At 37.9% G+C, this 15,405-nt stretch overlaps 1 protein-coding gene across 1 annotated transcript in view; it reads left to right on the top strand.

Moving 5' to 3' along the window:
* The window catches only part of COL14A1 (collagen, type XIV, alpha 1), a 220,417-nt gene that overhangs the window by 189,696 nt on the left and 15,316 nt on the right, over positions 1–15,405 (top strand). Inside the window, exons 36-38 of the mRNA XM_012646547.1 lie at positions 2,491–2,526; positions 3,540–3,606; positions 10,410–10,598. Of these exons, the coding sequence (XP_012502001.1) occupies positions 2,491–2,526; positions 3,540–3,606; positions 10,410–10,598 (292 nt within the window). The remainder of the gene's footprint in view (positions 1–2,490; positions 2,527–3,539; positions 3,607–10,409; positions 10,599–15,405) is intronic.

The raw sequence follows: 15,405 nt of genomic DNA, 5'->3' as shown, positions 1-15,405 counted from the left end.
ACAGACTTGCTGAGAAAAAGCAGTGTTCTCTTTCAGTGGAGCAGAAGAGTATACTCAGGATGTGCACAGATTCCAGAGCCCACAATTTGGGTTCAGGTCCCAGCTTTTCCACTTCCTTGTGTGTCCTTGGGCAAGTGATTTAGCCTCTCAGTGCATCATTTTCCTAATCTGTAAAATGGAAGTAATATCTCATAGGGCTAATCTAGGGGATAAACATGTTAATCATGTATGAATGTTACAATGATTAAATAAGTTGATTTTATGGGAGTGTTATAAAGGTTAAATAAATTAATCTTACAGGGCTGTTATAAGGGCCAACTGAGTTAATATGCTGACAACACCAAGAACAGTGCTTGGGACATGGTAAAGCAGCTTAAGTATTAATGACTAGCATTTATAGTTTCTTAATAGGTTAAAAATGTGGAGTATTTATTTTGTTTGCTGATTTGTGTGGTTTGTGTGTGTGTGTGTGTGTGTGTGTGTGTGTGTGTTTCCCTCCAATACTTGAAAAGCATTTTGGAAATAAAAAATAATAAAAGTTATTATTTATTTTTTTTGTGCACATATGTTTATTTCTGCTGTTATATAGACAGAGACACCATCATGTTCTTCAGAGATTCACAGAATTCCAGGGTCTAAAATAGCTTAAGAACCAACTGTACTTTACAGAGTCAAAATAATCTTGCAAAGGGAATACAAGTTATTGTCCCCAGTTTCAGGGATCTTACCATCTACGTAGAGGGAAGAGAAATCCATGCATTGACTTGTAATTAAATATATACAATAACAAAAATCTGCTGTCAAGTAACTGATATTCGAACTAAGTACTGCATCAGAATAGTTCCAAAGTTGGTACTTAATTTATAAGATTTATGCTTAATACTTTTCCTACATTTCAAATTGTTCATATGCTAAGTAGACTGGGCCTGTGAAAATGAGAAATTGTAACTTTGGGGAGTAGGCAGCAGAGAGGCTGGGACTAAATTACAAAAGACTGTGTTCACAAATTTTGGCTTTGTCGCATGGATGTCCAAGAATCACTGAGTGATTTAAATAGAGGAAGAGCAGCCATCAATCAATAGTCACTGAGCTTTGTATGTTGTGTGCCAGTGGTACCTTAGGAAGATGAGTATAGTGGTTATATGGACGATGAACTGGGAGGAACAGCTTTCATTAAGGAAGTCAGCTAGAAGGATGCTGCAGACGCCCTAGTCACAGCTGGGTGGTGAAATAGAAGGGATGGATATGAGAGGAATTGCAATGCAATGCAAAAAAAAAAGTGTCTGTGCATATGTGTGTGTACTGAATAGACATGAGAGAGGCGAGAAAGGAGAGAAGAAAGAGAAGTAGTGGTGGGCCACTTGCATCTGCTCAGGAGGGTTGATTGTGCACTTCTCTTTCCTGCCCAACCCCATCTTCGGTGACAGCACATTTGTATTAATAGCTCAAAATTAGCAGTAGTAAAAGCATTTGCACCTCTGAAATCAGCGAACACTACAAGTCTGGGCATTTTCTTTTACTGGAAAGCCAGTTTACCAGCATACCATGGGGTATGCAGAAATTTATACCAGAAATTTTGAGTTTCAGTAACTGTTAACTGAACAGAGATTTTGGAGAAGACACAGAGTTTGGTTTTGAATCTGTTGAGATTGAAGTAACAACTGGAAACAGTCTGACAACGTGGCAAATTCCATTTATAAATTCCATTCAATCTCCTTTTAGTAGTGACTATAAAAATGTTGTTCAATGAACATTGCCTCAGAGTCGAAACAAAAATATGAAATGCTTCCGAAGACATATGTTTTGCATTGTAAGTGTAATTTCATTTCAGAAACACTGAAGACACCACTTTTTCAGTAAATTTTTCATGGTAATAGCAAAGTTTCTTGAGGGTCAAAGAATAGCCAAGCCACAATATAAAATAATAATTCAGCTGAGAATTCATGTATATATGAACCCCCATGTTGGGGAGAATTAGGGAGAATTGTGTGCCATAATGCTGGACAGAAAGTCTGTGGAATTTCATCTACTACTTGAACTCCTAAATTGAGAGGAAATATTTTCCTTCTATTTACAGATACTCCTTAAAAAATTAAAATAACTTGACTATTCAGAAGAGATTCGTGAAATAAGTTATGAAGCTTCAGTAGCGTAGTACGTTACACAGAGGGCATTTAGTGTGGAAAGATACGAAGGACCTACTCAGTGGAAACGTGTGTCCCAGTGCAGTCTTACCACATGACTACAATTTTGTGGCCATAAAATACCACGGCTCTGCATTAAACGGCTGGAGGAGTAGAATGTTTAAAAGAGCTATTTATGTGTGGTGGGATTACAGGTTGCTGTCTATTTCCTGTTGTTATGTAGCTATTTTTGCTGCTGAATTACTAGAGCTAAGAAAAATGTCTTAATAAAGTAATAAAAGATGCATTATCATTCTTAGCTGAGTGCAGTATCATAAGTAACTTGATAATTTTTTTATTTTTGCAGGGTGTCCCTGGACCAAAGGGGGAACGAGGAGAACGAGTGAGTACCCTGGGGCACTGTTTACTGGCCCCAGCAGGTTGCACACCTTCCATTGCATAAGCCTGACAAGGATGGCTGTTTAGTGCTACGGTTATTCATTGATGTCTCTCTTCTTCTCTCTCCCCAACTCCTTAGACCATGAGCACATTTTCCTGTGTCAAAACCCCTGTGGGCTGGATGTCAGCAGAGCTAGTTTCTAATTGCCTGTCTGCTACCATCCAGCTCAATGACCTTGGGCTCATTTCTTTAAGGATAAAACAGGAAGAATCAAACTCATCTAACTCACTAAGTGGATTTGATGAGAGAATTATATAATGGATGTGAAAGGGCTTCAGAAAAGTAAAAGCTCTATACAAATGCCAGATTGTATGTAGCACAGGGCTCCTGTGTTTCCTGATGCTCCAAAGTTGGCACCCAGGAAGACAAGGCAGACATACAATTGAAGAACTGGCCTCCAAACTTAAATCAGTTTAATTGAGGAGTCTTCTCTCTCCTTTTAGAAATTGTGCAGCTGCTAATATAATTGTGCCATTGGCTATAGTGAAAATAGCAGTGGCCTCAGGTTCATCCAGTTACCTCTGTGAAACCTTAGGGAATGTGTTTAATGCTGTTTGGCCATAAATTGAGTTTAATGTCTTTCCTCTGGGTTGTTATTAGTATTAAAATGAACCACTGCTTGAGAAAGTGCCGCATTTTGTAAGCTCTAAAGACCTGTAAACAAGGCATTAAATATATATGGATTTGTTTCAAAATTATTAAATTTTTTTAGAATCTGGGACCAGAAATACTTACTTGAGCTCATTGATCTAATACGGACATTCAGGAAGCTTGAACCATGAATGTCAAATTGCTAACTCTTTCTATGCGTGCACCATGGTGGCCAATCCTACCTGTTGCTAGGAACCGAAGAGCCCTAATGTGAAAAATGGGGCAAGTCAGATCCACATCCTAGAAGTACTGGCCATGTGGCTGGGTTGTGGATAAGTCAGAAGTGTGATTTTTTTCTCATCCAGGGCGACCTGCAGTCTCAAGCCATGGTGAGAGCAGTGGCACGTCAAGTATGTGAACAGCTCATCCAGAGTAAGTGCATTATAGCTAACGGGGTCGTTTCCCATTATTCATCCAACTGGGAGCTTGCCTTTCCCAGGAGCATAATGACTAGGGAAAACTCCTGCAAAGTTTTGTCTTGGTGAGGACAAGTAAGCTTTACAAATGGCCTTCACTGATCCGTCTAGGAGAACATTACAAATTACTGTAGAGCTCTAAATCAGTGGTACGGAAGCCAAATTCCTCTGTGTCATTGGTCCAAGAACTGTCTATTTGCTCATGTAAATTTAACTTGACTGCCCAGATCAAATCTTCTATTTCTTTTTCATTTCTCCAAATGGATATGTTTGTTTCTCAAGTGCGTAGCTCTTCAGAGCTGCCAGACTACATCTTTAGAATCTACCTTCAAAAAGATGATAACATGGTGTTGATTTTTATTAACTCACAAGATTTAAATCAATGTCGCCTTCGTATTCATTTCATATCTGTTATCTTCTGGTTAGCCTAAGGTACTTCCCTTTGTTCTTTAGGATTTTTGCCAAAATACACACACAGGTGCATGCACACACACACAGGAGAGGCTTGATGTGACATTTGATATGACACTTGAGCTTTGTGCCAAAAATTATATCAGAACACACTTGATACAACACTTGCTCCATTTCTTCATTTGAAACGAGCTTTTTGACAGCACTGTACATACTCCCAATTTGCAGGTTTCCTTCCTACCCACTGACTAACCAGAGGGTTACTCATGTGGGCCCTTCTCTTTGCCAGTAATTTGTTTAGTTCCAGGAAATTAGAGGCCAAGTAGAGATTAAATAGTCCTCTCGACCCCACCCAGCTCTAGCCTATCTCTGATGTAGGGCCTCCACCCCACTAGCACCCTCCACCTCAGGGCTGACATTACCCAAGTGGTTACCTTATCAGCTCAGAAGTTACATTTATTTTATTTTAATTTTTATTTCAGAATATTACAGGAGTAGAAATGTTTTGGCTACATGAATTGCTTTGCTTACAGTTTGAGTCAAAGTTATAAGTGTGCCCATCACCCAGATAGTGCGCATTGTACCCATTAGGTATGATTTCATCCATCCCCACCTCCCCCCTCCCACCTGCTTGATTTACATTGAGTTTTGCTTCCATTTGTACACATGAGTGTTGATATATTAGTTCCAGTTGGTTTTTCCATTCTTGCAATACATCACTTAGGAGAATGGGCTGCAGCTCCACCCAGGTTGTTACAAAAGGTATTAGTTCACCGTTTTTTATGGCTGAGTAGTACTCCATGATATACATATACCACATTTTATTAATTCACTCGTGAATTGATGGGCACTTGAGTTGATTCCATATCTTTGGGATTGTGAATTCTGCTGCAATAAACAACCTAGTGCAAGTGTCTTTTTGATAAAATGGCTTTTTTTCTTTGGTTAAATATCCAGTAGTGTGAATGCTACATCAAATGGTAGGTCTACTTTTAATTCTTTGAGGTATCTCCATACTACTTTCCATAGAGGTTGTACTGTTTGCAGTCCCACCAGCAGTGTATGAGTGTTCCTTTCTCTCCACATCCACACCAGCATCTGTTGTTTTGGGATTTTTTTCATAAAAGCCATTATCACTAGAGTTGGGTGATGTCTCATTGTGGTTTTGATTTGCATTTCTCTGATGACTAGAAACAAGCATTTTTTCATATGTTTATTGACCATTAGTCTATCTTCTTTGGAAAAGCTTCTGTTCGTGTCTTTTGATACTTTTTAATGGGGTTATTTGATGTTCCCTTGCTGATTTGCTTGAGTTCTTTATAGATTCTGGTTATTAGCCCTTTATGGAATGTATAACAAATAAATATTTTCTCCCATTCTGTAGGTTGTCTATTCACTCTATTGATTGTTTCCTTGGCTGTGCAGATGCTTTTTAATTTAATCAAGTCGCATATATTAATTTTTGTTGTTGCTGCGATTGCCTTTGGGGTCTTCTTCATAAATTCTTTGCCTAGGCTGATATCTAGAAGAGTTTTTCCAATATCAGTTCTAAAACTCATATAGTTTCGTGCCTTAGGTTTAAGTCTGTTATCCATCTTGAATTAATTTTTGTGAGTGGTGAGAGGTAAGGATCCTGTTTCAATCTTCTACATGTGGCTATCCAATTTTCCCAGCACCATTTATTGAAAATGGGGATTCTTTTCCCTGCTGTATGTTTTTGTCTGCTTTGTCAAAGATCAGATGACTATATGAGGATGATTTTATATCTGGATTCTCTTTTCTGATCCATTGGCCTATGTCTCTGGTTTTGTGCCAGTACCATGCTGTTTTGGTTACTATAGCCTTGTAGTATAGTTTGAAGTCTGGTAAAGTGATGCCTCCCAATTTGTTCTTTTTGCTTAAGATTATTTTGGCTATTCAGGCTCTTTTCTGGTTCCATATGAAGCATTCAATTATTTTTTTCTAGATCTGTGAAAAATAATGTTGGTATTTTAATGGGCATTGCATTGAATCTGTAAATCACTTTGGGTATTGTAGACATTTTAACAATGTTGATTCTGGTGAACCATGAGCATAATATGTGTTTCCATTTGTTTATATCCTCTGCAATTTCCTTCCTCAGTGATCCATAGTTCTTCTTGTAGAGATCTTTCACCTCCTTGATTAAATATATTCCTAGGTATTTTGTTTTCTTTGTTGCTATTGTGAAAGGTATTGAGTCTTTGATTTGATTCTCAGCTTGACTGTTGTTAGTGTATAGAAATACTATTGATTTGTGTATTGAGTTGTATTTCTTGAGTTGTATTTCTATTGAGTTGCATTTATTCCTGATTGAGACTAGGGAGGATTGAGCCTAGGGAATTTATCCATTTCCTCAACATTTTCGAGTTTATTTGCATAGAGATTTTTATGGTATTCAGAGATGATATTTTGTATTTGTGTGGTATCAGTTGTAATATCTTCTTTTTCATTTCCAAATATGCTTATTTGGGTCCTTTCTTTTCTGTTTCTGGTTAATCTAGCAAGAAGTCTGTCAATTTTTTTATCTTTTCAAAGAACTAACTTTTTGTTTCATTAGTCTTCTGTATAATTATTTTGTTATCTATTTCTTTTTGTTCTGCTCTGATCTTAGTTATTTCCTTTCTTTTGCTGGGTTTGGGATTGGTTTGCTTTTCCTTTTCTAATTCCTTGAGATGATCGTTAGATTGCTGATTTGTGATCTTTCTGTCTTTTTGATGTAGGCATTGAAGGCTATGAATTTTCTTCTTAATGCTGCTTTTGCTGAATCCCACAGATTTTTTTGATGACTTCTGTCCCCTTTGTCATTTAGTTTGAGGAATCTTTTTATTTTCATCTTTATTTCCTCCTTGACCAAATAATCATTCAGCAGTAGGTTGTTTAATTTCCATAACTTTGTGTAGAGTTCAGTGTTTCTCCTGGAATTAATTTCTAATTTTATTCCATTGTGGTCTGAAAAGATACATGGTATAATTTCTATTTTTTCAAATTTGTTGAGACATGTTTTGTGGCCTAAGATGTGATAAATCTTAGAGAATGTTCCATGTGCTGATGAGAAGAATGTATATCAGTAGTCTTGGGGTAAAGTGTTCTATAAATGTCTGTTAGGCACATTTGTTCTAGCGTTCCATTTATGTCCAGTGTTTCTTTGTTTATTTTCTGTTTGGAGGATCTGTCCAGTTCTCTCTGTGGGATATTGAAGTCCGCAGCTATTACAATGCTGCTGTTTATCACTTTGTTTAGATCTAGTAGGGTTTGCTTTATGAATCAGGGTGCATCTGTGTTTATGAATCAGGGTGCATCTGTGTTAGGTGCATAAATATTTAGGATCATTATGTCTTCTTGTTGAATTGCTCCCTTTACCATTATATAATGATCATCTTTGTTTATTTGAAGTCTATGTTATCTGATATGAGAATGGCTCCACCAGCTTTCTTTTGGTTTCCATTTGCATGGAATATTGTTTTCCTTCCCTTCACCTTGACTCTGAAGGAGTTCTTGTGGGTTAGATGTGTTTCCCGGAGACACTGGTACTTGGCTTGTATTTTTTTTTATTCATTCAGCCAGCATATGATTCTTGAGTGGGGAGTTCAAGCCCTTCACATTTATTGAAAGAATTGATAAGTGGGTGGATTTCTGTTCATCCTGTTGAGTAGAACCTTATTGCTTTGTTTCACCTCTCAAGCCATTATGGTATATGGGCTCTGAGCTTTAGCTTTTGGGTGATTTTATACTGGTGGGTGTCTATTGTGCTGATCAATGTATAATGCAGATTTGAGTAGTTCCTGCAGGGCGGGTCTGGTCTTGACAAATTCCCTCAGTGTCTGCTTGTCTGAGAAAGTCTTTATTTTTCCCTCATAAAAGAAAATTAGTTTTGCAGGATACAGAATTCTAGGCTGGGCATTATTCTGTTTGAGAAGATTGAGAATGGGGCCCCAATCCCTTCTAGCTTGAGAAATCTGCTGTCAGTCTGATGGGTTTTACTTTGTAAGTTATCTGATGTTTTTGCCTTCAGCTTGTAGGCATTCCTTCTTTGTGTTAACTTTGGCCAGTCTGATGATTGTGTGTCATGGTGATTGCCTCTTTGCTAGGAATCTCCCAGGAGTCTGTTGAGCTTCTTGTACCTGGATATTCTTTCACTGGGCTATAAGCTTCTCTAAATTTGATCCACACTACTATCTTCTCCTCTCTTATCTTCTTCTTTCTCAGCTTCGTGTTTTTTCTCCGTGGGGTTTCCAGACATCTCTGTTGTGTCTTTCTGTGATCCACACCTGAGTTGTTACTCCTCCCTGCTCTCCTCAGTACAATATTCTACCTTCCAGCTGAGACAGTCCAACAAGCAATGTCTCTGGTCAGCCATCTTAACTCTCTGCCCCCATATTTATTTTAACCCAAGGAAGTTTGGGAGTTAGGCCAGGGGAGCCCTGCAAATGTCCAAGAAAGCCCTATTGGCTGAGTCTAAAATTCCATCTGTGGTTCTGAGATAAATCCAAATCTCACCCTAGGGGAGGCATGGAGTCAAGATCTGCATAGACTTGGAAGAGTTTTTATTTAGACAAAACTATCAGGGCAAATGAAGTACAAAGCTACTAAATTCAGACACAATAGTGATGCTCCCTGTATTTTAACTTTATTTAATTTTATATTATATTGCCCAAAACTAAGTATGTGTGTGTGTGAGAGAGAGAGAGAGAATTTACCAGTTAAATGTAATTGTTCAAGTTTAATGCCAAAATAGGATCTTTAAAAATACAATAAATTATAAAAGGGAAATTGAACATTAGTCACTTTTGTAGTAGAATGTATCCAAAACTAACCTATAATTTGTATTATTTTGCAGGTTTTTCATTTCAAGTGTGTAATGTAAATAAGTAGTTTATTATATTACAAAAACTTAAGGGATAAATCTTAATATGGCTGACTGACCACGTGAGAAAGATTTCATAGTGTTTTCTGTCTTATTCCACTATAGAATAAATCTCTTCTTTAAATATATGATTATTTAAAGCATGGCCTAAAATTGAGGGTTCAAAATTGGATTTTTCCTTTTAAGAATTTTGAGACTTTTGTGAATGACTTCTAGGAAGTGAAAGCCAGCAAAGGGTTAGACAAGAAAGCCTGAACAATATATATATGAAAGAAGGCCTTTGCCTGTCAATGCAGTTGTAAGAGAAGGAAATTGAAGAGATTGTATGCACTTGATAAGAAAAGCCCAGCCTCCTCAGAGGCTTGTATTCTTGTATCTCAACCATCTTCCTAAACACTACTTCAGCTTTCTCTGAGCTCCTTATTTTATTCCTTAGGCTCCCACTCAGAACTTGATTTATCAGTTAGTATATAGTTTCTCATAAGATCAGCTATCTGGTTTTTAGTTCACAGTTAATCAGAAGAATTATGCTAGGAAGGGTTATATGGGAAACTGTGCAAGGCCAAAGTGATGCCAGCTGGGATGGAGAAACGTCTTATCACCCAGGCAACAATTGGCGTGCCCCCTAATAGCCATAGAGTCATCAGGGAGATCCCTAGACATGGTCACAGTCCAATGCTTGAGGAAATAATGCATCGAATATATTTTAGAATGAATTCCTTGAAAAATGGTTACTATTTTTTTTATTTAGCTTTAAATATTTGGTAAGGGAAAAATAATAGTAATATAGAAAATTCACTTATGTGGGAAAATCTTATCTCCTGATGATGCTGGAAAAATGAAGCATTACAGTATCAAATTCTTTATAAATCTGTACTTCTAATTATTAAGATATATTCCTCCAGGCATAACTGAGTTAAGGGATTGTGGGAGAGAGTGCCAGATCTTGTTTTATAAAGCTAGTGGGAGTTTTTGCAGCTGGGACCCACATAAAGGTTCCTGAAAAAGGGCTTGGCAACCAAGGGAGGAGTTGAGATAGAGCACTTGTCTGGGGATTTGTAAGCAAGAGGGTGGGGAGGCTTTGTGGATTGGAAAAAAGACAAATAACTTGGGGGGAAATTGCTAGAGAAAAGGCAGCTGGGTGAGGGTTTAGGGATCTGACAAATGTTGGTGGTGAACATAAAATTTATGCTTTCTGCTCAATGATGTTTATTGAGATGCTCACGTGAGCTGTGGAATTCCAAACACATGAGATATAACTTAATACAATCCAGTTGTTAATATCATCCAAAGTAAAATGTAAAAAATTTTAAGTTGGAAATCAACATATTAATATTTCCAAGGGGTGTGCTATTTTCCTTGATGGGTATCTAACAGAATTCTTTGGAGCCTTAATGAATAATACCCCTCAGCCTCCCTTTCTTTGTGTTCACTGAATGCTGTCTTTTTATTTTGTGCCTCAGGTCACATGGCCAGGTACACAGCCATCCTCAACCAGCTTCCCAGCCACTCCTCATCCATCCGGACCATCCAGGGGCCTCCTGGGGAGCCTGGAAGACCAGGCTCACCTGGCACCCCTGGTGAACAAGGACCCCCAGGCACACCAGGTTTCCCAGGAAATGCAGGCATGCCAGGATCCCCAGGAGAACGAGGTAAGCTGGACCCCTTCTCTCATTGGAACTTCTCTGTGAAGCAAAGCATCACAGTGGTGTTCACTCAATGATAAAGTCTGAAGTAATGGACTTAAATTAATGCTACTCCATCTATTCTTCAGTTTCTTTTTATCCTTGAGATTGAGAAAATTGAGTAATCTAAAAACGTGTTTATCAAGAATCACATCTACTTGGATGAAAGAGGAGGGTCAGAACCCCCAACTCACCTCTGAAAGACTTTTGAGATACTCCCTCTAGAAGGATGAATTCAGCGTTGAATTTAACCCTTCCAGATTGAAGAATTAGAAAATGATGCCCCCCTCTGGCCAGATGTGGCATCACACATACGTTACAGCAAGCAGAGAGCGTACTCCAGTAGATCTGGTGCTTTTTTGTACGGTGCTCAAACTAGTTAATAGTGAGTGGCAGTCCTGACAAAAGTCATGAATCACATCAAGATATGGTTCACATGTCCCTATATAGAGCATGTTGGCTCTAAATTTCAAATTAAAGTACTGTTTGTGGTCCATCTTCCTGTAATATGAGGCAACAACTTATTTTATAGTGTTATGGGGCAATGTTTCGTCTTTTCTACTAAAGTTGCATTAAAGGAGAGATTCTGTTTAGCCTCTTCTTCTACCATATATAGGTATTATAAGTATTGCATAATAGTAATGCAATAAGATTCCTTTGATTGAACCTATAATTGACTGAGATCTCCCATTCCAGAAGCAGATGAAAGATGTGCAAAGTTGAGGTTGCATGTTAACCATGAAGAAAATGATAAGGAGAGACAAGTATTTTCCAAGACACAACTTCTAGAGCATAGATCTGGGGAAAAGCTAGCTATTACTTATCTGCTCTGGGAGTCATATTACTTTTGTGAGATGGGTAGGATATAGTCCTTTTATAAATTTGAAGTGTAAAATGCAGATTACAAAGATAGTATTTCATGTTCATTCTTGATCCACGACAACAGGCCTTGTGCATTTTCCCCTTTGGAAATGTCCTTTCCTCACCTTGTCTCCCATATATTTTAATCCTAGTTCAAGACTCACCTTAATGCCTATTTCATGAATGAAATTTTTATTGATCCCTCCATACCACAAATGTCTCCACCCCCCGAACACCTGATGCACTTCCTATCTCTTCCTCCCATTTTGGTTCTCATTATGTGTTAATGAACAGTTAGATTGCTGAGAACAGGGATGGGGTCTGAATTGCTTTGCACGATGCTTTGCACTTAATAGGTACTCACTAGATAGTTGTTGCTTTGATTGTGACCCAGTTCTGATTTTTCTTTCTGAAGATTTTTCCCTGTGTCAGGTCACAAAATCAGCAGACATAATTCTCTTGCAACATACCAAAGATAGGCAGCCTGGAAGGTGGCCCCCTCTGTCAGCAGGGCACCCTCTGATGGTGTTGGTGATGGAGGAAAAAATGTGACTCAGGGAGCACAGAGCCAGCACCTGAGTCACTCCCAGCAAGTCACAAGTTGTCTTTGTTCTTTTTGGAAATCCTAGCCCTGTTCTTGCCAGACTGAGTCTTTCCTACTCTGCTAGACTACTTGAATGATTAGACCAGAGAAAAATCATCCAGCAGTTTTAAAAGAGCAGCTCAGACAACCTTTCAAAATATGAATTTTTGTAATGTAATTTTCTTATATACATATTGATATATATTCCTAAAGAGTACATTAGACAAGCAAGGTCCTGTATCTCACAAATGCATACAGGATGAAGTAAAAGAGAAAGTGAGAAATGCGCTTTAAGCATGGGGGAAGGTGATTTTAGTTGATCACCCGTTGAGGGTGTGGTTTGGCCATTACTAGGTTGGGGTTCATAGGCCAGCATCCAAGGGCTTCTTTATTCCCAGCAAAGTTATTGTAGTTCCAGCTGGGATTTGGTGTTTCGTTCTTAGCCGTGTGATCCTAATACCCAGAAAAGAATGAAAGAGGAAAATGTCTGTCTTTCCACTAAATCAAAATAGTGGAATTTTAAAACTGAGGAGTCTTCAGTGGTTTTTTACCTCCTGATCCTCTCACTTTATATAAAAGGAATCATATGAAGATATTGAGGCCAAAAGAGACTCAAAGTCAGCCAACATCAGGACTCAAAATAAGAACCAGAGACCATATTTTATTCTGCTGTATAAATATGATTATCATTATTCTCTATTAAATAATCTCAAAAAGACACAATATTGTAATGAGTAAAAATAAGTACTATTACTAGGCAGTGTATTTAGACAAACAATAAACTACAAAACCAAGATTAAAAGAAATGTGGCTGTCAGGTTGTCTGGCATAGCACTGAACTGTACCCACTTTCTGCTACAGCTTCATAGGAGCCCCATATGAGTCTTCCCAAAAAACTCCATCACTGCATTCATTTTTGCTAATTTTTCATCAGAGTTCTCCATCTGATTTTTCTATTGTAGTTTTTCAAACTTTTAAAAATACTATGTACGATAAAAAAAATACATTTGACATCATGACACAGTATGCTTATGCATATGGATGCATAAAAATGTATGTGCTTACCCTTACCATTGTGTTGTTTTCTTCTTTTGTTAAAAGGCCAAGGAGAGACCTTGGATTTCCAGACCTTGGTTTGAAAAACACTATTCTAGTGCAATATCTTTGATTAATCCCGTCTTTATCAGAGGAATAGCCAAAGAATATACATTTTTAGAGAGTAGAAGAAAAATTACATAAATTCCCTTCATATTAGCAATGTGATATATATGACTTTTCATGACTTTCCTTATTACCTAACAAAAGACTATATTTTTTCTCTATCTGGTTGTCCCCGTCTTTCCTCATTAACCCTTTGTGTCCTTTAACTTAAACTAAATCTTTTTTGTAAGTGTACATGGAACACATACTTATGAAGTCTTTTAGCTATTTTCTCACATGGGTTGTAATATATTGAGAATCCTTGGAATTTAAGGATTCAAAAGGATCCTGTGGCTCATATCATTCAAGTTTTCTACTTAAAGCTTGAACTCCAACTTAGATTTGTCTAATTATTGGCACACAGAATTGAAGAGGTTTCCATTTGCCTGAGATCATACTTATGTTCTATAGCCCAGTTTCTCACCTGCTTTTCCTTCTTACTTGTATTTCACTGTTAATTTACGTCAAAGAAAAGCTGCTCCTCCATGGATGCTCTTTGGTTACCTCTCCCCATTAAATCCTGCACTGTCTTCATGGTTCTTTATAACCTGCCTTCTCAGCATTCCAAAATTCAGGAAGGGGTAGCATCAGGACTAAGGTTCCTCCTTTCTTCATTGACCTGTGACAATCTGGTGCTGGCTATTCTCACGTCAGTTCACTCTCCAACCATGGCCTTGGGTAATTCCATCCTTGATGGTAGATCCTTTTCTAATTCTGATCTCTGTGTATCATTCCAAGATGATTCATCTGTTCATTTCCTTACTCTGTTCATTTAAATCTTCATTATCCACACTGGCATCTTGAACCATGTATTAACCAAGTTTATTTACTTGAAAAGAATTAGGAAATTTCCCTGACTTCAGCCTTTATGCAAACCCTTCAGTTTCCATGATGCCCCAAAGATTACTAAAATCAGAGGAACCATCTAACTATAGATTTTCATTTTTTAGACTGTATGTCCACAACAGCTGGAATTTATATCTGGTTTTTATACAATAAATCAGCAAAGTATTTATTGAATGCAGGGTCTATGCAAGACTTTTTGGCTTGACAGTGTGTGAGATAATACTATTATTTATGACTTTCATTTATTAGGCTTCATAACGTATCTGCCAATTGTTGTGCTGAGACCGATACACACATTATCTCATTTGGGTAAAGCGGAAGACCTGGTTTGGATAAGGCAGGAAAATGAAAAATTAGTGAATGTACATGTTGGGAGATGGTAAATGCTTAGTGACTTAAGTGAAAAAGTCAATGACGTCAGAATGTAGAGGAAGATACCACTGTGGTCTTTGAGAAGAAAGGGTGCTAGCGTCTGTTAAGCAACTACTCTGTTAGTTGCTAGGCATGTTATGGAATGCTCATGAACATCTTATGAGATCAGTATTAGCCCCATTTTAGGTGAGAAAACTGAGGTTCAGCTCCATCGTTAGTTGTCCAAGGTCACATAGTGGAACAATAAGGGGACTAGAACTTAAATCCTGATAATATGATTCTAGAATGTCTGTGCTTGCTCCACTATGCCCTGTTGCTGCCCTTGATTTACTTGTTTAGTGAGGTTCACAGAGGAGAGGCCAGGGCTATGCAGGGTCTGGTGAACCCCATTTCAGGATGACTCCTAATAACCACAAATTCAAAACATGTGACCTGCTGAATTAAGCAGAATGTCTCAATGGATTGTGATTATACTATTTACAAGCTTCTCGTGCAGTCTGTTTTGCTGTATTTGGATAGCTTTGGGGCACTCATGCCTAGGCAAATGACTCTGTAAAGCTGGATGATCCATTGGGTAAATATGAATGTGATAAAAACATTTTCCGTTGTTACACATTTTGGTACCTGACCATTCTTGTAGGATCTTAGCATGTATCCAGACTATAGAGGAGCCCAAGTAGGGGAATTAATTATGGAGAAATGATATGTCATGCATCTGGTAATCTGGGGTACAACTATAAAAGTTATATGTCTATTATAATATCTCACCCTAGAGGCAAATAGGGGAGAACTGGAACGATGCAATTCAATTCTGTTTTACTTCTGATACTTTAGAAGGGAAATCATTTTTGCCTCACTACTTTGTGATGTTGCTCTAGCTGGGAGTGGCATGATGGAAAGGAAAGAATGCAG

Source organism: Propithecus coquereli, unplaced genomic scaffold, assembly GCF_000956105.1.
Source record: "Propithecus coquereli isolate 6110/MARCELLA unplaced genomic scaffold, Pcoq_1.0 Scaffold247, whole genome shotgun sequence".
In the NCBI taxonomy this organism is placed as follows: Eukaryota; Metazoa; Chordata; class Mammalia; order Primates; family Indriidae; genus Propithecus; species Propithecus coquereli.
Note: the sequence above shows the minus strand (reverse complement) of the source record. Positions and strands in the feature narration are given on the sequence as shown.